We start from the raw sequence: 25,141 nt of genomic DNA on the forward strand, positions 1-25,141 counted from the left end.
CAAGAATTATTTCTTGACTTCCTACTTATTTTATTTCATAAAAGCCAATATATACAAAAATGATGGCAACCTTGAAATTTCATTTCCTTCAAACTTGGAAAATACCACCTGACTGAAACTTAAGGTATTCATGGAATATTACATAGCTAAACATTTAGCGGAAACTCTTATTACAAACCTAACCCCAAAGACATACAACTGGGGTTCACAACAAACTAAGGTACCAAATTACATCTGTGCTCAAGGATCAAGTACATCTTGATTCCTTCTATACAACAAAAGAGCTAACTGCTATACAACAAAACTCTACATTCTAACAAAACGAGAAAACACAAAATCCTTGCCACCTCTAATACTCTCGCTGCTTCCAGGAAGAACCTGCGCACTGAAATATAATAGGGTGAGCTGCGAAGCCCAGTAAGGTTTTAAAGCTCCATGGGCCTTTAATAAGAATACATGTAAATCAAATAGTTTATGGATATGCCAAATTTGATAAAATAGCATTCATACTGTTCATATTGTTCTCAAAAATAACTTAAGAACTTTCAAATGAGAATACTTCATTTTTCTTTCATATAATAAATAAAATGACATAATAAGGAACTTAAATATAAGTTCAGTAATCTTATCTTTGAACAGATTATCAAATACTTTATCATAACTTCTCATCAGACTTATAACACATTCAATATATCTTTCTTATAATTTCCAAATAGCTTTATACCTCATTTCTAATACAGATTAGTTAATCCAATTGTAAGTCTGTCACTACTTTGGGAGGTTTCCAGTACAGAGTTGTAAGGTTGAATTTAATCAACCATGTGTTGGCTTTATTCCATGACAAATTTGCTTGTAATATAGCACTTAGAAACCTTGTATTTAGGTGGGAATCATGTAAGGGTAGTGTGTGAGAGAGTGTGAAGAAATGCTCAAGACAGTGCAGTGAAGCAGAGACTCGCGGCTAGGACTCGCGGGTGGCTCGCGGCTTGCAAGCCGCCAAAAGTTGCTCACGTGCAGAGCATGCAGGAGAGCTGAATAGTCACGCCACCTGGAGCACTACACGACAAAAATCCAGACTGGCCATTAAGTTAGCTCGCGACTTGAACTCGCGACTCAGTCAAGTCGCGAGGTCAAGTCTCCAGCCAGCCCTGTTTTTGGAAAAACTGACTCTTCGCATTCCATTCTCACACCAGTATAAATACCCCTCATTCCCACAAAATATGTGTGGCTATTCAGAAAGAAAAACCCTAAGAGAGGTTTCTTCAAAACACCCACCCAATTAGAGAGAGCTACTCATTCTTAGAGAGAAATCTTTGTAGTCTCTTCTCATTCCCTCTCTCATTGTCATACCTATTGAGAGGAGATTTCTATCCAAACACTACCCACACCCATTCAGAGTGTTGAGTGTTTTTGGAGCTTTGGGAAGCATTGGAAGATGCCAAGGATGGCGGATGCTACGGTCTAGTAGCGGAATCCGGTAAGCTAGAAAAGAAAAAGGTTCGGCACAACCTCGTTGGAGCAAGAAGCTTGGAGAGCTTAGGTACATCAGGTAGATTAGGCTTGGAGGATCTATTACTGTTCATGTATCCCAACTACATTTTCTAGTGGATTATTGACCGCTTGGAGGGCAGCGGAGAGGTTTTACGCCGAGGGCTTCGGTTTCCTCTTCGATAACACATCGTGTGTTGTTCTCGTGTTTGCATCTCTCTTCCCTTCATCTTTGCCTTTTATTTTCTGTTGTGGATGTGATTTATAATTGGCTTAGATTGATTTCCAATTCTGTTTATAGCTTATGTTCATTTTCCGCACACTAATTGTTTGACATAAAGCTTGAATTGGTTATTTTGTATTTGGGGGTCTAAACGTTCAAGGGTGTTTTATACACATATTTGAACTTTCAAGAGTGCCAGGCATCCAACATTCCCCACAATGCCAGGTAATTCCAGAATCATATCATAATACATATTTTCTACCATGGGGGTAGGTTGACATCCTCCACAAGTTGGGTGTTACCAACAAGGGCGGGTACAGCAGAGCCAGTCCCACTTTTAATGGCCAATCAGAATTTCCATGGAAATGCCAGTACTACAACCCCTACTGGCTGAGTTCAGAACATAACAATGGAATAACCCGAAACTACATTTTTCTGATAACTTTGCTTTTACATAAATGTTTCAAAACAGTAGCATATCCACTTCGTTTTTAAATAATATGTTCGTGATATAAATCATAGCATCAATATGCTAAAACTATTATGTATATAATATTGAATAACTCACGAACACGTATTTTACTTAAATCATGCATATACGTAATGTCTCTAATTAAAAGCTTTAATACATAATATTTTTCTAAACAATTTTTTATACTTATCAAAAGCACATGTCACAAGTCCCTTACCTGAAAACAGAAGGCGCAAGAGATTGTACACGAGGAGTTCAAGTGTCCGTGTTCTTGTTCTCACCACCTAAACGAAAAACCAAAACTTATTACGGACAAAATCTTCCTAATATATAAACTTATACCTCAATCACAACCTAACTCTCAAACTCAAGAAAATCTTAATTCTCATCACATAAAGTTCCCCAAAACATATGATACAATCATCAAATACATTTTGCAGCCAAACCATAGAGAAACCAATCCATAAAATTTATATATGCTTCAAACATACCAAAGGATGAGCGTATTAAATTATAGCTCAAAACATACACCCTAACTTGAGAATTACATCCACAAAGCCTGGCGTAGCATATGTTGTTCACTACTCATTCCAGCAACATATGATCCACTTGTAAAATACAAACGGGCTATCCAAACACCTCCAATTGTCATGAAATTTTACAGAACTACTCCCCTTTATGTCCAGTATAAACCATAAAAATTTCGGAGTCAAAGCATTAACCCATCTATATATATCTAAAAGCTAAAGCGTAGCATTTATTGTTGCTACGCTCCAGTTAAGCCACATCATCGTCCACCTCATTATCATTTTCTTTCCAATTTTCCTATAATTGTTTTTAACATTTAATTTTTATTTTATTTTAATATTTACACTTTTTCCACACTTTCTCCATCCACACTTTCTCCACCCTTACCTTTTCATCTCCCCATTACCTTCTACATAAATATTATGATTCTTCTTTTCATCTCCCCACTACCCTCCACATAAATATTTTCTTCTTCTTTCTCTTCATCTTCCTTTATTTTGTCTCTTCTTATTCACATTCTCTTACTATAAATTTGTAACTATCTATTCCATTCTATGCATGGTTTTCTCTCACAAAAAAAAAGGTTCTCTCTCTCTCTCTCAATTTTTCGATGAATTTTTTTATACATTCTTCTATTTATGCCAAATTACTAATCTTTGGGAATCCTTTCTTTTCTTTTTATTTTTTTTTTCTACACTAGAATCATTATGCTCATTTTCTCACTTAATTTAATCGGGTAGTTTGCCAGAATTCAAAAAAAGGTTCTCTCTCTTTCTCTCTCAATTTTTGATGAATTTTTTTATACATTCTTCTATTTATGCCAAATTACTAATCTTTGGGATTTTTTTTTTGTTCTACACTAGAATCATTACTCTTATTTTCTCCTTAATTTGATTGGGTAGTTTGCCAGAATTCAAGTAAAACCAGACAACAAGGAATTTTATGGCATTGGAAAACGCCTGAATATATACTAGCCAAAATTTGAAAGTCAGCAAATTAGTGGAGCTATGATTAAGCTTTAAATGGGATTGATGGTATTGCCAATGTTCTTTAATTAGCATCCTTATTTCTATTTCTCTATATATGTTTCCTAGAATTAGTATTAGTCTCATTTTTATTTTCCCTATTATATTCTAGGTAGACCAAGAGTTCATTAAAACTCCACATTGGTTAATGCCATTTAGATTTGTTTGTTAAAATTTTTTTTTCTCTTTAATTTTTAAATGTTATCCTATTTTTGTTCTTTCTTATAACTCTAATTAATATTGATGTTTTTTTTTTTTGGTTAGTTAAGGTTGATGGTTCTTTCTTACACAGAAAGAAGAAATTGAAAACAATTGAATTCTATATAAACCTGTACCTAAAGGGGGCAAGAGCCTTTGTTTATTTGATTATAGACAATATATTAAAGGGGCATATCCTTTGGTCATTGCATTGCATTTCTTAGAGGTTAAAAGATAAAGCTTGTCATTATAGGAAAACATTTGGGGTGGATAACATTGTAAGGTTGAATTTATTCAACCATCTAATTGGCTTTATTCCGTGCCAAATTTGCTTGTATTTCAGCATTTAGTAACCTTGTATTTAGGTGGGTTTGATGTAAGGGTGGTGAGTGAGATAGAGTGAAGTTTGCTCAAGAGTGTGCAAGAAAACAGAGACTCGAGGCTTGGCCTCGCGAGTGACTCGCGGCTGCAAGCTGCCAGACGCAGCACACGTGCCAAGCATGCTGGAAGGTAAACAGTCATGCAAGCTGGAGCACTACAGGACAACTGGCCATACGGTTATCTCGCGACTGGATCTCGCGACTTAGTCAAGCCGCGAGGTCAAGCCGCGAGCCACCCCTGTTTTGTAAAACCTGATGTTTCACATTCCTCTACCACTCCAGTATAAATACCCCTTTTACCCACGATTGTAAAAGAGCTTCCAGAGAGAATTTTGAGAAAGAAACCCTAAAGAAAAACAAGATTGATTCACCCACAATCTATACATTAGAGTCTCTTCAAATTCCTCAACTCTCTTCCTCTCCATTGTCAAATCCTTGAGAGGCATTATACCAAACCTGATTCTCACCATTATCATTACTGTGAGAGAGCTGTTTAGATTTCTGGGAAGCAGTTAGGAAGGAACCAATCTTCATTGGTTGATGCTACGGTCTAGTAGCGGAATCCGGGAAGCTAGAAAAGAAAAAGGTTCGGCGCAACCTCGTTGGAGCAAGAAGCTTGGAGGGCTTAGGTGCACTGGGTAGATTAGGCTTGGAAGGTCTATTGCTGTCCATGTATCCCAACTGTATTTTCTAGTGGATTGTTTACCGCTTGGAGGGCGGCGGAGAGGTTTTACGCCGAGGGCTTCGGTTTCCTCTTCGATAACACATCACGTGTTGTCTTTGTGTTTGCATCTTCCTTCCTCTCTATCTTTGCCTTTTTATTATCTGCTGTGGATTGTGTTTTGTTTCGGCATAGATAGTTTTTACCAATTCCATATTATAGCTTATGTTAAGTTTCCGCACACTAGTTGTTTGACATATTGCTTGAATTGGTTAAGTTGTATTTTGGGGGTCTAAACGTTCAAAGGTGTTTATACACGTTTTTGAACTTTCAATTGGTATTAGAGCGGGTACACTGTTATTGGTTTCATTACCATTATGTGATCCTTGACTCCCTTTTGAGATGGATCGGTCTCAATCCCTAAATGCACCTCCATATTTTGATGGTAGTAATTATGCTTTTTGGAAGGTTCGCATAAGAGCTTTTCTGTGTTCTATTGATGAATCCGTTTGGGATGCTGTTGAGATTGGTTGGACCAGACCTGAGGCAGCCAAATCCACTTGGGATAAGGCAGCACTAGCTGCATCTAATGCTAACAGTAAAGCACTCAATGCTATTTTCTGTGGTGTGTCTCCAGATGAATTTCACAGGATTTCTCATATTACCGTTGCCAAAGAAGCATGGGAGATTTTGGAAACCACCTATGAAGGCACGAAGAAAGTGAAAGACACCAAGTTGCAAATGCTGACCACTCGGTTTGAGGAGCTCAAAATGAGTGAGGATAAGTCTTTTGACTCTTTCTATGGGAAGCTAAATGAGGTGGTTGTCAGCAAGTTCAACTTGGGGGAGAAAACGGAGGATTCAAAAATTGTAAGGAAGATCCTTCGATCATTGCCGGAAAGTTTTCGTGCTAAAGTAACGGCGATTGAGAAGAGCAAGGACCTTGATGACATCAAAGTCCAGGAGCTGGTTGGTTCTCTTCAGACTTATGAGATGTCGATGCCCAATCAACGGAAGAGTAAATCTCTTGCTCTTAAGACCATTAATGAGAAGGTGGAAGATCAAGACTCATCGGGAGAAGATGTGGTTGACAAAGATGTTGCATACCTTGTCAAAAATTTCAGAAAGTTATTGAAATTCAAAAATAATGGCAAATTTGATGATAAAAGAAAATTTCAAAGTTCTGGAAGGGAGAAAAGGGAATTCAAAAAGAAAGATGGAAAAGAATCCCAACCTACACAAGGTGTCACTTGCTTTGAATGTAACGGACATGGTCACTTTAAGAAGGAATGTCCGAATTATTGAAATCGAAAGGCAAAGTGTATGCCACGACATTGAGTGACTCGGATTCATCTGACTCAGAATCTGAAGAAAGCTGTGATGGAGAGAGGAACTATTCAGCTTTTATGACTATTGCTCATGTTGAGTCTTCAGATGAGTTGAATCTGCTTGTACGAGACCTTGGAGAACATAGTGATGATGAATCACTAGGAATTGTTGAAGAATCAGATGATGAAGAAGATGAAAGCACAGCAAATCTTCAAGAGAATTATAACTCACTCTTGGAGAAGTCGGGTGAGTACACAAGGGTGGCCAAGGCTGCTGTGAGAAAAATGAAGAAGGCAGAGAAGGACTACAAAAGTCTCCTAATCCGATATAGAGAGGCCAAATGTGAGATAGAAACACTGAATGGTGAGCTGTCCGAAACTTACACAAAAGTGAGATTTCTTGAGAATGAGGTTGTGCAAGCAAATGCTAAAATAGAGAGGGTCACCACCAAGAAGCTAGATGATGTTATCTCATCTCAAAAGAACTTTTCAGACAAATCCGGATTGGGATATATCAGAGGAAGTAGTTCATCTGGAAATGTCACTAAAGAAGTGAAGTTTGTAAAGGCCAAAGATCCAGTTATAGTTGACCTTAATAAAGAGAAGCTTAAGATGGAGGAGAAGAAGAATGTGGTGAACCAACGGATGTTGAATCCCCGTAATCAATCTGTGGGCAGGTCTGAATCTCGTGCCAAGTCACGCCCACGACCACAAAGAGGTCCTAGAGCAACTTATGTGTGTCATTATTGCGGACTTCAAGGGCATACTCGACCAAATTGCCAAAAGCTGAGAGCAAAGAATAGTGCAACTCCTCAAAGGTCAGGAGGACCTAGAAATGATAGAAGAAATTGGGCAGGTGATCAATCTAGAGATCTGAATGGTGATCCCGGAATGATGAACGTGATGAAGATGATTGGTGCATTCACCAACTGCTTGGAAAGCTTCTCACGAAGGTTTGAAAGCCCTAACCCCCGTACCCAATCCTATAAGGAAATCACCCCAAACGCAAGTGACGTGTGGGTGAAAAAGGGTACTCATGCATAAGCATTACAACATGTCCGTGCATTAATACTTCCTATACTTTGTGACGATGTTTGTTTGTTTGCTTACTGTTTTTGCTGTTGGTTGTTTGCTTGTCTACTTGTGCATATTTTTAATTTTGTTTTATCAATCTTTTTGCTTTTAGTGTCAAAAATCCAAAAATCACATAAAAATTAGAAAATCAAAAAGCTTGATTGACTTTGTTGAGCTTTTGTCTCAAAACTTATTTTGCCTTGTACCTTTGTGCTAATGATTTTGTGCATTTTCGAGCATTACTTGTTTTCATGCACTCATATCACTGTGGGGAAAATCTTGAAATCTATGTGATTGTTGTAAATAGATCTTCAAACTTGTCATGAATGATTAGTGAATGGTTATGTTGATCTTGAGACATGCATAGACTTGTGTCAATATATCTTCCCACTATTTATTTATGTTTTTACTAGAAAGAGCTTACCAAATGTAAATCTCCAAATGAAAAGAGATATTGAGCTGCAAAAGCCTGTCGCACATTCTAGTATTCGACTAGGAAAAAGGGTAAGCGACTTTATAATAAAGAAAATGTTTATTCAAAAAGCCAAAGGCTTGTTCATTAAAGTAAAATATCAAATATCACTCTCACAATGAGAGGTGATTGCCTCTAAAGATCAAAAAGATCAAATGTTATGATTAAAAGTGGAGTTAAATGTAAAGCTCCAAGTTATGTTATCAAGTTTTCGTGGGAGGTCATATATACATATTTCTATAATTGAGATGGGTCACATGATCTAGTGCTAATTGAGTATGTCTTGGTTGAATTGATCATTAAAGCTTCACATTAGACTAAGGACTATCTCTTTGTTGATATCCACACACAACACACAAGTTTATGTTCAATAAATGTCATATTCATTTGTGTGATTGTACTTGATGAAATGTGTTTTCACATGCTCAATCTTTGTTAATTCAAGCACAAAAAGATTTTTGAGTGTTTTAGGTGTTTTTGGAAAGTATTTTGTTTGAAAAATCTGAAAATTTCAAAAATCCAGTTTTACCCTGTTTTGGCTGCTCAGTCGCAGGTATGTCAAGTCGCGAGCCTCAGTCGCGTCTTCTCGGGTCATTTTTGGCGACTTGTTCGCGAGTGGAAGGTCCAATCGCGAGGGTTACACAGAGATTTTCGCAGCTCAGCTCGCGACTAACTTGCGGGTAGACCTTCCAGTCGCGAAAAACACTTAGAAAAATTTTTCAAATTTTTGTCCTTGAGTGTTTTGGCGGCTTGAACTGGCGACTCAATCAAGTCGCGAAAAACGCGTGTTTGGCAGAAATAGGGACAGCTTTTAAATCTTTTTCAGTTTTCCCTCGAACATTTGTGACTGTTCATCTTCTCTCTAAACTATCTCCTTCCCAAACACTCCGTGCTCCCATTTTCAATCTCCATTGTTGCATATTTTCTGCTCAAATTCTTCAAGTCACAGGTATGGGTTTTCAGTTTTGAACTCATTTCTACTTGACTTTGTGTTTTTCCCCTTGATTTTTCGCATATGTTTATGTTTTAGAGATGGGTTTGTGATTCGGCTATTGCTCTATGTTCATGCTTAGCTTGCGGATGCTGTTGCTAGAGTTTGTTTTGATCTTGGTTGTTTCCTTTTTGGTCTTCATCCTGTGCTTAGCTAAGTGTGTCTTTTTTTTATCTGATCTTGAGCTGTTAAGTTGTTTCAAAATGTTCCGTTTGAGGATGTGAGTTTTACTGTGCTGAATGTGCATGTTCTATTGTGTTAATCTGTTGGGAGCATCTGTTAGTTTCAAAATGCTGATTATTAGTCATATCAGTTTTCCATTATATGTCTCAATGACATATATCTGCCTTTAGGATAGTTTCTATATCTGCTGATTTTATTCTCCCCAGCATTCTCCCTGTTGTTCTTGTGTTTCCTATTTTAGGCTTGTTTATCCATGTGGTTGATCTAAGTAGCTTATTGTTTAAGTGTTCGAGTTCATCTGTGTGGCTGAAATCTCTTTGTTAATTACATGGTACTGACTAGTTCTACACATATATTGTTCTATGCTGTTGTGGCCTCTTCTGATTGTTCACAGATGGCCCCCTCACCTCCGAAGGAGAAAACTCCTGCAAAGAAGGCTGACAAAAGATTGAAAATGGATTCTAAACTGTTTAGGTCAGTTCAACACTTTGAGAGATACAAGGATATCTTCTTGAAAGCAGGAATTATTCAAGAAAGATTTGTAGATTTGGAGGACTTAAGACAATCCTTTATCCCAAGCTGTTTTGAAGGAAGAGGATGGGAAAAGCTTCTGAGTGATCTCTCTGTAGTGTGTGAACCCCTGATTAGGGAGTTTTATTCAAATGCTGTGATAAGGGAGAATGAGTTAAGTTGCTGGGTTAGAGGTAAAGAATTCATTTTGGATGCACATGTCATTGATGATGTGCTAGGGCTTGAAGGATTAGAAGATCAGGAATTTATCAATTACAAGGATAGGAGTGTTTCTATTGAAACAGTTCAACAAAGGATAGGTGGGCAGAGAGAAGGGAAATGTTTGAATACCACTGCCTTTCCAGTGGACATGAGGTGTCTAACAATAATCATGGTGTTTAACCTCTATCCCATAAAGAAGTTGACTACAATCAACTGTGCAAGAGCAATTTTTCTGATGGATCTCAAAGAAAATAATTTCATTGACATAAGTTCCCACATATATGACACCATTGTGGATGAGACAAGAACAACCTCTAGGCCAAAATTGATCTTTCCCAGTTTGCTAATGAGGGTTTTTAGAAGGAAGGGTGTTCCAATCCCTCAAGACATCAGTCCCATGTCCACACCCTCTGCAATTAACAAGCTTACCTGCAAAAGGATAAGTGTTAGGCTTCCAGGAGAAGAAGATGAAGGTGATGAAGGAGAGGGTGTCCCAATGGAGACTGAAGCAGAGGCAGCAGGGCATGCATCAACCTCAACACCCAGGAGGAGTGGCAAAAGGTCTAGAGCATCAACTTCTTCAGATACACCTCCAGATGCTTTCCAAATCATTCTGGAACGACTTGATGGGATCAGAGAAGTCCAGACTGAGCACTCTGAGAGGATGAGAGCCATGCAAGACCAGATTGATGTTTTGTCTGCAAAACTTGACAGCTTCACCACCCAGCATGAACAGTGACCCTTTGGCCATTCCGGTCAAAAAGGGGGAGATGTTTCTTTCTGTTGTTAATGACATTGATGATGAGAAGCAGAAAAGCAGCTCTTAAGGGGGAGTAATGTGTTGAGGGGGAGTTGTCAAAGTTGTCAAAATCAGAGACTTTGTTTATATATGCTTATGTTTTGGGTATTTAATGTTTATATGGGTTTGATACACTGTGGTTTTGGTGTATAATTGTTTCTAACTCTTAACCTATACTCTTAGTTTAAACTTTTATACTATACTCTTAGTTTAAACTTTTATATATTTTGATGATGTTATTCAGGATGTTTTGTGTTTGTACCCATGTGCTTTTGTAAGCTTTTAGGGTAAATGTTTTATGCATAAGTTTGTAGGCTTTATGGTATGTACCTTGCTTAATGCAGCCTTTATGCTATGTTGAAATCAGTACCTTGATCTAAATGTCTTGCATTTTGATTTATGTACTGTCACTCTTGTGCCCTTGTAGGATTGTTCCTAGATGCATATACCTTGTGTATTATGCATTGGCTGAGTGTTGAGCATACAAGTATCTTTCCTTGGGCTTGTTAACTTGTATGTCCTTATATTCATTCCAAGTGTGAATGAGCACTGTGATCACTACCTTGTGGTGTTCACTTGGTTGGTCAAGCCATGATTTGTTTCTTAACTCCATCTTTGCTTGATCACATATTGCCTGTTTCATATGCATTTTATGATTTTCTGCTTACAATGATCATGGTGTATTGTTGTGTTTCAGGAGTATTATGTTCATATGATTCAAGTGCTTCACAGCTTCTAAAGTTAGGTGTGAGTGAGTTTTGTTCAACTGTTCCCAACTCACATATTAAGTCTAGAGTCCGTTTTAAGGTTTTGTCACGGAATAGCCAAAGGGGGAGATTGTAAGGTTGAATTTATTCAACCATCTAATTAGCTTTATTCCGTGCCAAATTTGCTTGTATTTCAGCATTTAGTAACCCTGTATTTAGGTGGGTTTGATGTAAGGGTAGTGAGTGAGATAAAGTGAAGTTTGCTCAAGACTGTGCAAGAAAACAGAAACTCGCGGCTTGGCCTCGCGGGTGACTCACGGCTGCAAGCCGCCAGACACAGCACACGTGCCAAGCATACTGGAAGGTGAACAGTCATGCAAGCTGGAGCACTACAGGACAAAACAGGACAACTGGCCATACGGTTATCTCGCGACTGGATCTCGCGACTTAGTCAAGCCGCGAGGTCAAGCCGCGAGCCACCCCTGTTTTGTAAAACTTGACGTTTCACATTCCTCTACCACTCCAGTATAAATACCCCTTTTACCCACGATTGTAAGAGAGCTTCCAGAGAGAATTTTGAGAGAGAAACCCTAAAGAAAAACAAGATTGATTCACCCACAATCTATACATTAGAGTCTCTTCAAATTCCTCAACTCTCTTCCTCTCCATTGTCAAATCCTTGAGAGGCATTATACCAAACCTGATTCTCACCATTATCATTATTGTGAGAGAGCTGTTTGGATTTCTGGGAAGCAGTTAGGAAGGAACCAATCTTCATTGGTTGATGCTACGGTATAGTAGCGGAATCCGGGAAGTTAGAAAAGAAAAAGGTTCGGCGCAACCTCGTTGGAGCAAGAAGCTTGGAGGGCTTAGGTGCACTGGGTAGATTAGGCTTGGAGGGTCTATTGCTGTCCGTGTATCCCAACTGTATTTTCTAGTGGATTGTTTACCGTTTGGAGGGCGGCGGAGAGGTTTTATGCCGAGGGCTTCGGTTTCCTCTTCGATAACACATCGCGTGTTGTCTTTGTGTTTGCATCTTCCTTCCTCTCTATCTTTGCCTTTTTATTATCTGCTGTGGATTGTGTTTTGTTTCGGCTTAGATAGTTTTTACCAAATCCATATTATAGCTTATGTTAAGTTTCCGCACACTAGTTGTTTGACATATTGCTTGAATTGGTTAAGTTGTATTTTGGGGGTCTAAACGTTCAAAGGTGTTTATACACGTTTTTGAACTTTCGAACATTATAATATTTTTTTTTTGTGTATTTCATTAATATTTTTTAAGGTGAACCATATTCTTCTAACTTTGTTGTAGTGTGTTACATTTGCTTAATATACAACTCATCTCTTATGGAATAAGGAAATTACCATAATAATAAAAGATCATCACAAAATTACATGGTTAACTTAACCAAAATTAAAATAAAACTAAAGAAATAAAAAATAGATTTTATAATAATTTATTAGTCAAAAATTGGTAGGCATATTCAAATACCTATTTCCAAGAACAACTAAGTATTAATCCAAACCAAAATTCAATGAAAATTATAAAAGGGAAAGAAAAGACTTTCTAATGGGAAATTAAAAAAACGCAATACTAAAACACATATTAAATAAAAAAACCATCAATCTTAATTAGAGTTATAAGAAAGAATAAAAATCTTTTATGTGCAATTGTTCTCTTTATTGGTATTTATTGTTATATATTTTATTTTTACTTTTTTTTCTTCTTATCTTATGTTATTCAACAGTTAAATTCTGTCACATCTATATATATATATATATATATATAATAATTAAACATGGAATATTTTATTTAAATTTAAATTAATAAAATTATCCTTAAAAAATTGTACTCTTTTTTTTTTCTTTTTCATCTACACTTTGTCCAAGCTTTTTCCTTACCTTTATCTTTTCATCTCCCCTCTACCTTCTACCTTAATATCACTATTCGTCTCCCCACATCTTCCATATCATTAAATTATTTATATTTTAATTTCTCTCTTTTTTTATTTAAAAAAATTAAAATTTTAAAATTTTACTTAAATTCAATAAATAAAAGTGTCCTCATAAAGTGGAGTAATACTAGGGACACACTCATTCTCAAACCCAATACATCAAAGAAAAAATATAATACAAAACAAATGCCAATTGGGAAACACTAAATTAAAAATAATAATAATAATAATGAGGATATCAAACCAAATATAATATAAAGAAACTAATAGTTATGGATATACTAACTTAAGGGTAGCAAAATTAAATGAAAAAAAAAAAACCTACAATGCATATTTAATGCAATAAAATAATCATCAAGTTTTGGAAAACAATAGGTTGCCTATGGAGAGAGAGAGAGAGAGATGGTAAAGAAAAAAAAAATCAAATGTCAATTAGTAACTATTAATTGGAAAACAAAGAAATTGTAAGGAGAAGTAAAAATAAAAAATAAATATGACCAATATGAAGAACATTAAAAACTTTACAGTGCAATAAAATCAACTGTTACATTCACTTAAAAAATTGAATCAATAATCAATAATTAAACACAATCATAGCAATATATTTAAACTTAAAACTAATCAAACTCTAATTCATAACTAAAAGGAGATGTTCTAATGTAATAATAAAAATTACATAAGAAATGAAATTATGATAATAGTAAAAAAAGTTATAAATGAAATTATGAAAAAAAGTGATAAAACTAATTAACTACTATTATTATGAAGTAGTAGTCTATGATTTTGCACATCTAAAGAAGTGGAATATATAGAGTTTACTTAAGGTATATGTAAAGATTGACATTAAAAAAAAGATATGTAAAGGTTAAAAAAATGTATATTCTATAAATAAATAAAAAGGTATATGTAAGGTTTTTATTAACTTAAAAGAAAATAAAAAATCAATTATTAATAACAGCAGCAACAACAACAATAATAATAATATAGAGGTAATTACATTCCTCTTTCTTGAGGTTTGAAGAAATGACACTCAACCTCAAACTTAAAAGGAAAAAATATTTTCACCATTTACATTGGTTTGCCCAAATTTTGTTAAATTAATATTAAAATATTGTGTACTAACTTGCATGTGCTTAAGGTAGGTTCCAAAATTAACCTTAATTTTAAAATTAAATTCTCTTATTTTAAAATTTTAAATTAAAGTGTATTTCAAAATATTAAGTAATGTCTTTTCCTTTTTTTTTTTTTTCCTTTTCTTTTCCCAATGAGTTATGGAGAGATTTGTCATTTCAAATGTTTTGGTATTTTATAAATTTGTATTTTAATTCTAAAATTATGAGTAATGTCTTTACTAACCATGGTTAAACATTTATAAAAAGATTCTTAAATAAAGTTAAAATATTTTGTTATTAATATAAACAGAATGGAAGAGTGTTATTACTTATTACCCCAAATATATTTAATAAGATCACCCTAAAAAAAAAATTATCTTGTGCAATGCGCGGGTCTGCGACTAGTGATTTATTAAAAATCACACAAGACAGTATACTCAAATCTGTTCTGACAGAATTTCTTGCAACTTACAAATTAAACCATTATTTTTATGTTCATCCAAATGTTGTGAGACCACTTCTATAACAACCATGTGTATCTTGGAATTCATAAAAACTACTCCTAGCATCCTAATTCACAGAATATGATTTAATACATATTTTTCTTGTTGTAAACATCAAATCTGTCACAGAGACAGCTTCAATACATAATCTTACAAAATCATCAACAAATAGCAATAGGTCTTAATTTCATTTTGGTATCTTTATACCTATAGTATACATATTAAAATACCCTAATAAGCATTCAATAGACCACAATATCATTAATATTTCAAGTAACTAAAACAGAATCACCAATTCAGCTTCCAAAATCAGAGTAGAGAACAAAGAGGGAAAATAAGCAAACAATTATACTATCCAAATGCACAAAATCAGATAAGGTTTAAATTACTTACCCACACACTTTGAGGATGAAACCTTAAGGCTAATTGTTTAATTTCTTCTTTAAAGAAACTAAAATTTTTGATGAGAAAGGAAGGGAGAGATGTTGCCGTGTAAGGAAGGAAGAAGAAAGAAGAACAAAGAAAGGGGAAAATGAGCTGCTGGACTTCAGATACAGCAAAAGAAAGATAAGGCAATTTGACTTTAGGGGTGGGGTACGTGGGATGCTAGGGAAGAAAATATCCCACCCCTTTTCAACTTTTTTTTTTTTTTTCTTTGCATTCACACTTATATATATAATTTTTCTTTGCATTCACACTTATCTACAAGAATAGTATTATTTTACACACACACACACACACATATATATATATATATATATCCTTACCTTTATAAAGTTATACCCATCACATTAAAATGGCATACATGTTCTATAATATCACAAAATCAAAGTTTCATGCACTTAAAAGTAATTAAGATAATGACATGCATATAAACCCATAAATTAATTAGGCAATTGGGTTGGGGTGTTACAGAACACATGGACTTCTTTATCTTATAATTATACAAATATGATATACATGGTTAGTTTCAAATTATACTTGGTGTAAATATAGGTTAATGTCAGATATACCACCCAATATCTTTTTATTGGCCAAGCATTTTGTCAAATTACCCACCAGATTATATGTTTTCCATACCCATCATGCTCATCAAATATCAAGATGAATGGGGATTAAGAGCCATCTCCATCTTTAAGAGTGCTAAAGATTTTTTATTTTTTTAATATTTTAAAATACACTAAATGCATAATTTTATGGATTGGGCAGTAAAGGACACCTGATTGATTTGAAATTTAACATCGATGATTATTGAGCAATTTAAATTTAAAAAAAGTTACTACAATTTGAACCTAACCCAATACGTACACACACGTTTGAGCACATGCACAAAGACAAATAATTGTCAATATAGATATAGTAGCTAATGTTGCAAATAGTAGCCATATTTCCCACATTAATTGCAAGAATATTACAAAAACTCACACAATCACACAAGGCAATTACATGCTAAGGTTGACATTAGGTTCAACAAAATCATATTTGCACCTTATAGATCACCCAAGAGAGGGTTAGCACAACCAAAACCATAGCTACTCAACTACAACCACCAGAATCTCTTAACTCCAAGACCATGCATATGCTATCACCATGACTACCTATCCTACAACCACCACTAGCCAACACATCAGAGTCTTTGACCACACCTCATCATGACCTTCAAAAGCACCACCACCAAGACAAACATTTTTACTGAGCTCATTACACTACCATTTTAGGCTACTAATCATGATTAATGCAGTAAAGCCACCTCAGGCCCATTTCTAGGAACACCACCACATCCAACAATATTTAAGATTCAATCAGCACATATGCCATTGCTAGGTGCTATTGCTGAACAAATAAAACGGCAAGACCATTCTCATGATCTCCAGCAACCCTTCATAAACAGAAACCAACTTTGCCTCCATTACTAAAACCTTCCACGATGACCCAGTAATTATTAACACTTTTGCATTCCAAAACTAGTTAACCTTCACCACCAATACACCCAACACTGACCACCCAAACCCATAGAAACAATTTCCCTTACAGACCTCTAGCATCCATCAGTGCTGTGACCAACAAATGCACCACAGCAGCATGTGTTCCATAACATTTTGATGAATAGTAGCATGTTCCCTATAACAGGTACTAGTTCTACATCTGACAAGTATCTGTGAAAGAAAATTCCAATACAAGTAAATAATAGAATATATCATTCAAAGAACATTATTTATATGAGAAATATATCTTTGATCAATACCCATCACCATCTTTGTCAAGCTGAGCAAACAATTTTTTTGCTGGGGCCTCCATTGAATCATCAAATTGATGTGAAGAATGGTGACCTTCTTCATCATAGTTCCTCACCATGTCAAAAAGCCCATGAAAAAATTCTTTAAAGTTAACCTTCCCGTCTTTGTCGGTGTCTCTTTCCCTAAGGAGGCAAAAGTGCAAAGTGACCAATTAGACAAGGAAAAGCAATGACATTACAACAAAATCAAAGCCCCATTAGAGAAGACATTGAAGAAACAAAGGGTGAAACATTGTAGTAAGGTAATAAAATTAAAAGAGTCATTAATCAAACCAAGGCAAAAGAATCGACTGTGTAATTGTGTATGAAGCAGTTAACTCATCAAAAGTAGTTACAAGATTTTGAATAGAATTGGTTACCACTAGATTCATGCACATGTACCCAGAACTTAAAGGAAAGGTCCCTGACCACCAAAGAATTCCCATCTTTTTTTTTTTTTTTTTTTAATAAGTATCAAAAAATTCGCATCTTATATACCTATATGGTTAAAATCAGAATTCATAGGTAATTAGCTTCATATGAAACAAAATGAGTTCAGAGCCAAGAAAATAAAAATTTTCAACCAAGTTAGTCAGAATTTTTAGATTTTATAACTCATATGAATATTTATTAAAAAGAGAAACGCAAGTTAGTTAAAGTGTTTACATGAAAGTTTAATGTGAGTGAGAATCAAGTGTCAAGTCCCTTATAAACGCAAGTTACTTCCTAAATTGTTTCCTTTGCCTCCTCAGTGAGTCACTATTAACTAAAAGTAATGGAAACTCAAGTGAACTAGCCTTGAAAATTATCAGGACACTAAAAAATCTGAAACATAAACACCGAAAGGCGAAAGTATTTTAGTGCCAGAAAACCACTCACAAGAAAATGGTTTCTTTATTGAAATGTGTCTCTTTATTAAGGTTTTTTAAAGTTGCTTCGATACATATTTTGGTCGTAGAATAGAATCAAATATTCATATGAAGCAAACTTGAAGTCTAAATAGGTTGTAAACACAGATTACATGAATTTCTTTTATTTTTAGTTTAATGAGACATAGTAATGGTCAAAATTGCAAAAATTTAATGGCATAAGGTAGGAATTGGTGCAATTGAAAATTTAAGGTTTAAACAGCGAGGTCAAACTTTGGGGGTTTTCATGTAATTATTTCACAAAAATTTCTCAAAACTTACAAGAGGGCATGATCCTCGCAAAAACTGTTGTCCACTTCAATGAACTTGGACCCAGCCAAGAGTTGCATCACTAGCCTAGAAGTCACAATAGGTGTATTTCCAAGCTCCATCACAGTCCCACGGATTGATGCAAGAATAACACGCATCACAATAGGTGTATTTCTGCTACCCCAAGAACCCGCATGATACACTTCATTATTTATTGATTCTCCTCGGACTCTGGAAATTTGAAGGCATTAAATAGGTTGGTCATCAGCTCAACAAAAATATGGAGCAACGTCATGTGCAGTATACCTAGATCTTCCCACCTCATCCTTGGCCAGCAACAGTTTCTCAATACAAGTTGCAGCATAAGAATGAACTAAATTTGATTCCGCAACAAGGAACCAAACCAAACCTTGGAAAATCTGAACTATAACATCCTTTGATATTTGATTCCTGAAAATTGTAAAGAATTTTAGTGCACCTGCCTTAAGCATCGGAAACCCATTCACATCCTGACCCTTCAACTCCGGCACAATAACTGAAGCAAAAAAACTCTGAACATCAACAAGATCTGTCGGGACCAAACTACCCCCAGCCTTCTTAGTAGCAAGGGAGACAACTAAGTATATGGCACAGTCCTTATCCTTCCAATTCGTAACTGGGTTTGCAGCAAACGAAGTTAACAAATGCTGAATCTGTGCAGAAACTGTCTCGGTGACCTGTTGCTTATAATTGGTCGCAATCCCTTTAAGAAGCTCACACACAATTCTCATCATAGTATGAAGATCACTACCCTCAATATCCCTCCGAATGAACTCAACATAATTCATTTCAAAGAGTTTCTCGTCCTCCTCCCTCAACCTCACATTCGGTGCACACTTGTGCTCACTGTGGTCAAAAACCTAATCACATTCATATAATGTTGTTTCTACAACTGTTTATATTTTAACTTATACTTTTTCAAATTAGAAGGCCCACATTTTATTTTGTTATTTGTTATAATGAATAACAAGGTCCTTTCGCTTATCAAAGAGGCAGAGGCACATTATTAGGAGCTTGAGAAAAACCGTCTGGTACGTTTGATGCCCTTCCGATGAAATTTAACCACTATATATTTAAAATCATCATTAAAATCACTTACCACTATATCTTTGAAAAGGGCATCAAACGTACCAAACGGTCTTCCTCAAGCTCCTGGTAATGTGCTTCTGCCTCTTTCATAAGAGAAAGGACATTGTTATTCATTATAACTTAGTGGGCCTTGGAATTTGAAAAAGTATAATTTAAAATATTAAAAACAGTGGCAGAAACAACATTATATAAAAATAGAACTTCATAGTGGGCTTCTTCAGCATACCAAGTATATTGCAAATCTTACACAATTGATCTATTTCACTGCCCATTCTATCATACTGTTATAAGGTGTCAGTTCATAAGTGATTCTTTTGGTAACCCAAGCGCAGATTCAACACCCCCAAGCATGCCCACCTTCACCCTCTCTACTGTTGCATTTGGGATGTTTTCCTAATAATAAAAATTGTTCAATAAAGTGACCCAAAATAAATCCGCATATACCTACAAATATGGACAGTTGCATACATGATTCAACAAGATACACAAGCATAGAAAAAATTTTACACAATTTCTTGCTTCTAAAATTTTAGAAATATGGTAAACACCATTTAGGCATTTACTGTTTTATTATGCATGGAAAAATTTATAAGACTTGCAAGTGATGTGAAGCAATATATTATAAAATCAATAGTATAAAGCCATTTTATACATATTATGGGAATTTAACTGACAACATTTTAAATGGGTTTATATGTATAAATTGGATCTCCATAAGCATCAATCTCTACAATTTACTTTAAAAGGGGATAATTACAATCACCACTCACAGAGGTACCCCGTGGAGTCTCAAATTTTATTTTCAAAGTTTGAATTTCTGATTTTTCTAGATTTCACTTTGGAATTCTAGTTTGCTCAATTCAGATTTCAGCAACAAAACAAGATTATAACGAAGAAAAGATAATAGGATTAAATTTGTAATAAGCAGACATCAATTTCTAAGCTCAAAGAGCTCAAAAAATTTCAGATATCAAATATCATAAAGTAGATGAGCAAAGGCTGCCTACAATGACTCAAAGAACTGTTAGTAACAATTTGAACCTAATTCCCAAGTCTTTATATTTTATCTAACAATTAAATCATAATCATAATCACATGACCCAAGGAACAAACAGATGTATATTATGAAAAATCCAATCACAGACTTCAATGAGATACATAATCCCAAGGAACTTCCCTAAAATCCAACCAACAAGTATATTACAACATAGGGCCCAATTTATTTTCTAGATGAGTTCGGAGTTGGTGCTAATGGTCCATGAAGACTATATCTCTCCTAAAGTAGCAACAAAATTTCCATTATACATAGGCATATAAAAAACTTGATTCTCATTAAATCATATATGAAATATAACACACAATATCACAAGAACGCAGTGTAAAAATCACTAGAGGGGGAAAAAACCCACAATCCCATAAAATCTGTAAAAGATGGTAATGGTGCAAGAGGAATTACCTCTACTAACGTAGCATCAATATTTTCAGCCTCTTTAGGCATTGCATACAGCTTGATTCTCATTAAATCATATATATACAATAGATAATGTATATCTTCTCTGGCATATCTGTGATCATAAGAAGGCAATTAGATGATGATATAAGTCAAAAAAAAAAAAAAAAAAAAACCTTTGCTTGCCTAAAAATATATGATAAAGAAAAGAATTCTAAACTTAGGAAACCACAACCTCTCCCCAACCCCTTTCTTATTGAACAAACACACTCATCACCAAATTATACAAACACAAACTAAACTTTATCACAAAATGGATGTTCAAATTTTACTAAACCCATCAGCTAAACCACCCAATTCATATTCCTAGATCCAAATTATGGCACAACATACCCAATTACCTATAATCCAACTTACCCAAATTATGGCACAACATACCCAAGTCATCCAATATATTACATATAGCCTAAAATAAACAAATTGAAAACCCAATAGCAAAATTCACATACACATTCAGATGGGGTGTTGATCCTAATGCATTTTACGCTTATGTTGTCTCGTATAGTGTCTGGTATGTGGGGGATGGGGTACTGCATCTCCTTGGTGAGGCTCCTCGCGTTGCTGCAAAGATGGAGTTACAAACAAACAATGGATTACATGAATTCTAATTCCAACCGTAACAGTAGTTACTCAATATTCATTACATTAAATGACTTGTCATACCGTGGGGCCAGCCTTGTGTCCTGCTTTGTGACCACCTGTCCCATAAGGAGGTGCTTTTGTTGTGAGTTTAGGTCGACCTTGTGGGGGTGACTGTAACCCAACAACCTGCTCATTCTCAACATGCACAACTGGCTGTTTTGCTTGACTCCCAACAACTGAAGATCCTACAACTGCGGGGGAGGATGGTGTAGCAAATGAAATGTGAGTGAGGCCCGTAGTCATGGGATCTATATGCAGTCTAGGAGTGGGCATGAATGACATGGAGTGACTATGGGGTGGTACATGGTCTATATGACCAATGCTGTACGAGGGGGATTAAGTATGTATGACAGGAGGGGTTTGACTGAAATTAGGGCCGAGATCAAAGGATGGCGGAGTAAATGAAAGATGACCGGGGTCAAAAAATGTATGTGGGGTGTGTGAAGGGATCTCGGGGTGAAAAGATGAGTAGTGGGTAGAGAGATCTCTAGGTCAGAAACTGCATGAGCAATACATGGAGGGATCTCTGGGGAAGAAGATGCATGTGGAGGTGGAGGGAACTCTAGGGCAAGAGATGCACGTAGGGGTGGAGGGGGATCCGGGCTACTGACAACCTGATGGGATGCAGCACGTTGACCATGGCTATGGCTGGCACGAGTTGAGCTCGTGCTTGGTCGTCCAGTATCTTCTGGTGCTTCTAGATTTGCCCCATTGATCTCTTCCAACGGAAGTTGGGCAGTTATACGGTGAAGGCGTTCCACTGTCTTAAGTACAATTGAAATATGCTTGTACTCAAGACTGCCTACTGTATAACGTCTCAACAGCTGCTTGTGACTGGCAACCTGAAAGTAAATAAATACAATTAGTACATCATACTCAAGTTCCTGATATGCAACAAAAATTGAAAAGAAAGGTCGAAGCAATTACCATAATAAGAAGTGAAGCCGAAGTGTGGTCGACGAACCTCCAAGTCACCCTATCGTACCAATCGAAGTATGGATGAGCAGGCGACATATCACCCTCTAGTCGTGCTCTATGACATAGAGATCGTGCTCGACTATTCCATACTTGGATATGGCCATAATGTTTGTCCCTCCAATTCACCTCCATCTTCCCCCTCAGATCTATGGCATGAAGGGCTTCGTCAGTATCAACATTTGGGGGGATTTCTTGTACCATCCCGAACTGACGAACAACACGGTCTAGTGTATGTTTGTCTACTAGCTAGAAACATACAAGCGGTACCCTCGCCATCCATACATTTCTTCCGGCAACACAGAACGCAGGCGGGCGGGCTAATTCAGCTTTATATGGTTGCCACACCACCTGAAATAGTCAAATAAAAGGGCAGCACATTATGCAATGTTCCCTATCTCTGAGCTCTTTTACATTTATAAATACAATAGTCATAAACAATAGAAGAAACACAATTTCGGTACCTGCTTCGGATGCATACAATCTAAAAGCTGACGGTACCAGACCAGACAGATTTCAGCGGGGCTATTCAAGGTGCTCACGACCCATACGGTCTTACAATTACGAAAGAGGGAGTCAATACTTGGAATTGAGAATTTGAAGTAATCAACAACAATAAATGATGGGCAATCGAAAATTTAACAGTACATACCACTAAGTTTATACTAATAAATGATTATCTAAACATATGATTAGTGGTGGAGCTAGAAATTAATAACACTTATATTATACATCAATCATAACATATGACCTTAGTGGTTGTAAAACGATATGAAAGTTCAAAAACGTGTATAAACACTCTTTGAACTTTTAGACCCCCAAATTACAACTTAACCAATTCAAACAATATGTCAAACAACAAGTGTGCGGAAACTTAACATAAGCTATAATATGGAATTGGTAAAAACTATCTAAGCCAAATTAAAACACAATCCACAGCAGATAATGAAAAGGCAAAGATAGAGAGGAAGGAAGATGCAAACACAAAGACAACGCGCGATGTGTTATCGAAGAGGAAACCGAAGCCCTCGGCGTAAAACCTCTCCGCCGCCCTCCAAGCGGTAAACAATCCACTAGAAAATACAATTGGGATACATGGACAGCAATAGACCCTCCAAGCCTAATCTACCCAGTGCACCTAAGCCCTCCAAGCTTCTTGCTCCAACGAGGTTGCGTCGAACCTTTTTCTTTTCTAGCTTCCCGGATTCCGCTACTAGACCGTAGCATCAACCAATGAAGATTGGTTCCTTCCTAACTGCTTCCCAGAAATCCAAACAGCTTTCTCACAGTAATGATAATGGTGAGAACCAGGTTTGGTATAATGCCTCTCAAGGATTTGACAATGGAGAGGAAGAGAGTTGAGAAATTTGAAGAGACTCTAATGTATAGATTGTGGGTGAATCAATCTTGTTTTTCTTTAGGGTTTATCTATCAAAATTCTCTTTGGAAGCTCTCTTACAATCGTGGGTAACAGGGGTATTTATACTGGAGTGTGAGAGGAATGTGAAACATCAGGTTTTACAAAACAGGGGTGGCTCGCGGCTTGAACTCGCGGCTTAACTAAGTCGCGAGATCCAGTCGCGAGATAACCGTATGGCCAGTTGTCCTGTTTTGTCCTGTAGTGCTCCAGCTTGCATGACTGTTCACCTTCCAGCATGCTTGGCATGTGTGCTGCGTCTAGCGGCTTGCAGCCGCGAGTCACCCGCGAGGCCAAGCCGCGAGTCTCTGTTTTCTTGCACACTCTTGAGCAATCTTCACTCTATCTCACTCACTACCCTTACATCAAACCCACCTAAATACAGGGTTACTAAATGCTGAATTACAAGTAAATTTGGCACGGAATAAAGCCAATTAGATGGTTGAATAAATTCAACCTTACAATCTCCCCCTTTGGCTATTCCGTGACAAAACCCTAAAACAGACTCTAGACTTAACATGTGAGTTGGGAACAGTTGAACAAAACTCACTCACACCTAACTCTAGAAGCTGTGAAGCACTTGAATCATATGAACATAAGACTCCTGAAACACAACAATACACCATGATTATTGTTAAGTAGAAAATCGTGAAATGCATATGAAACAGGCAATATGAGATCAAACAAAGATAGAGTTAAGAAACAAATCATGGCTTGATCAACCAAGTGAACATCACAAGGTAGTGATCACAGTGCTCATTCACACTTGGAATGAACACAAGGACATATAAGTTAACAAGCACAAAGCAAGATACTTGTATGAATAACACTCAATCAATGCATAATATACAAGGTATATGCATCTAGGAACAATCCTACAAGGGCACAAGAGTGACAGTACATAAATCAAAATGCAAGACATTTAGATCAAAGTACTGATTTCAACATAGCATAAAGGTTGCATTAAGCAAGGTACATACCATAAAGCCTACAAACTATACATAAAACATTAACCCTAAAAGCTTACAAAAGCACATGGGTACAAATCACATAACAGTTTAAAAAACACAATATATCAACTTAAACTGAAGAAGAATGTAAAGACACTCCCCCTTAGGTAATATCCTCCCCCTCTGATCAGGCCTATCACTCCCCCTTTTTGTCATGGAATAGGCTATTCAT

General features: G+C 36.2%; 1 protein-coding gene and 1 long non-coding RNA gene across 2 annotated transcripts; both read right to left on the reverse strand.

The window, feature by feature from the left end:
* Positions 1–52: 52 nt before the first annotated feature.
* LOC126721133 (uncharacterized) lies at positions 53–15,461 on the reverse strand. Its single transcript, XR_007653833.1, has 3 exons — positions 15,228–15,461; positions 2,401–2,467; positions 53–385 (listed from the first exon to the last, which is right to left on the reverse strand). It is a non-coding gene; the product is annotated as an uncharacterized LOC126721133 (long non-coding RNA).
* A 1,411-nt stretch (positions 15,462–16,872) lies between these two features.
* Positions 16,873–18,621, reverse strand: LOC126721738 (uncharacterized). Its single transcript, XM_050424800.1, has 3 exons — positions 18,300–18,621; positions 17,080–17,253; positions 16,873–16,990 (listed from the first exon to the last, which is right to left on the reverse strand). Exons 1-3 carry the CDS (start codon positions 18,443–18,445, stop codon positions 16,873–16,875), a joined length of 438 nt encoding a protein of 145 aa, XP_050280757.1. The 5' UTR covers positions 18,446–18,621.
* Between the last annotated feature and the right edge of the window lie 6,520 nt (positions 18,622–25,141).

The sequence above is a fragment of the Quercus robur genome, chromosome 4 (assembly GCF_932294415.1).
Source record: "Quercus robur chromosome 4, dhQueRobu3.1, whole genome shotgun sequence".
In the NCBI taxonomy this organism is placed as follows: Eukaryota; Viridiplantae; Streptophyta; class Magnoliopsida; order Fagales; family Fagaceae; genus Quercus; species Quercus robur.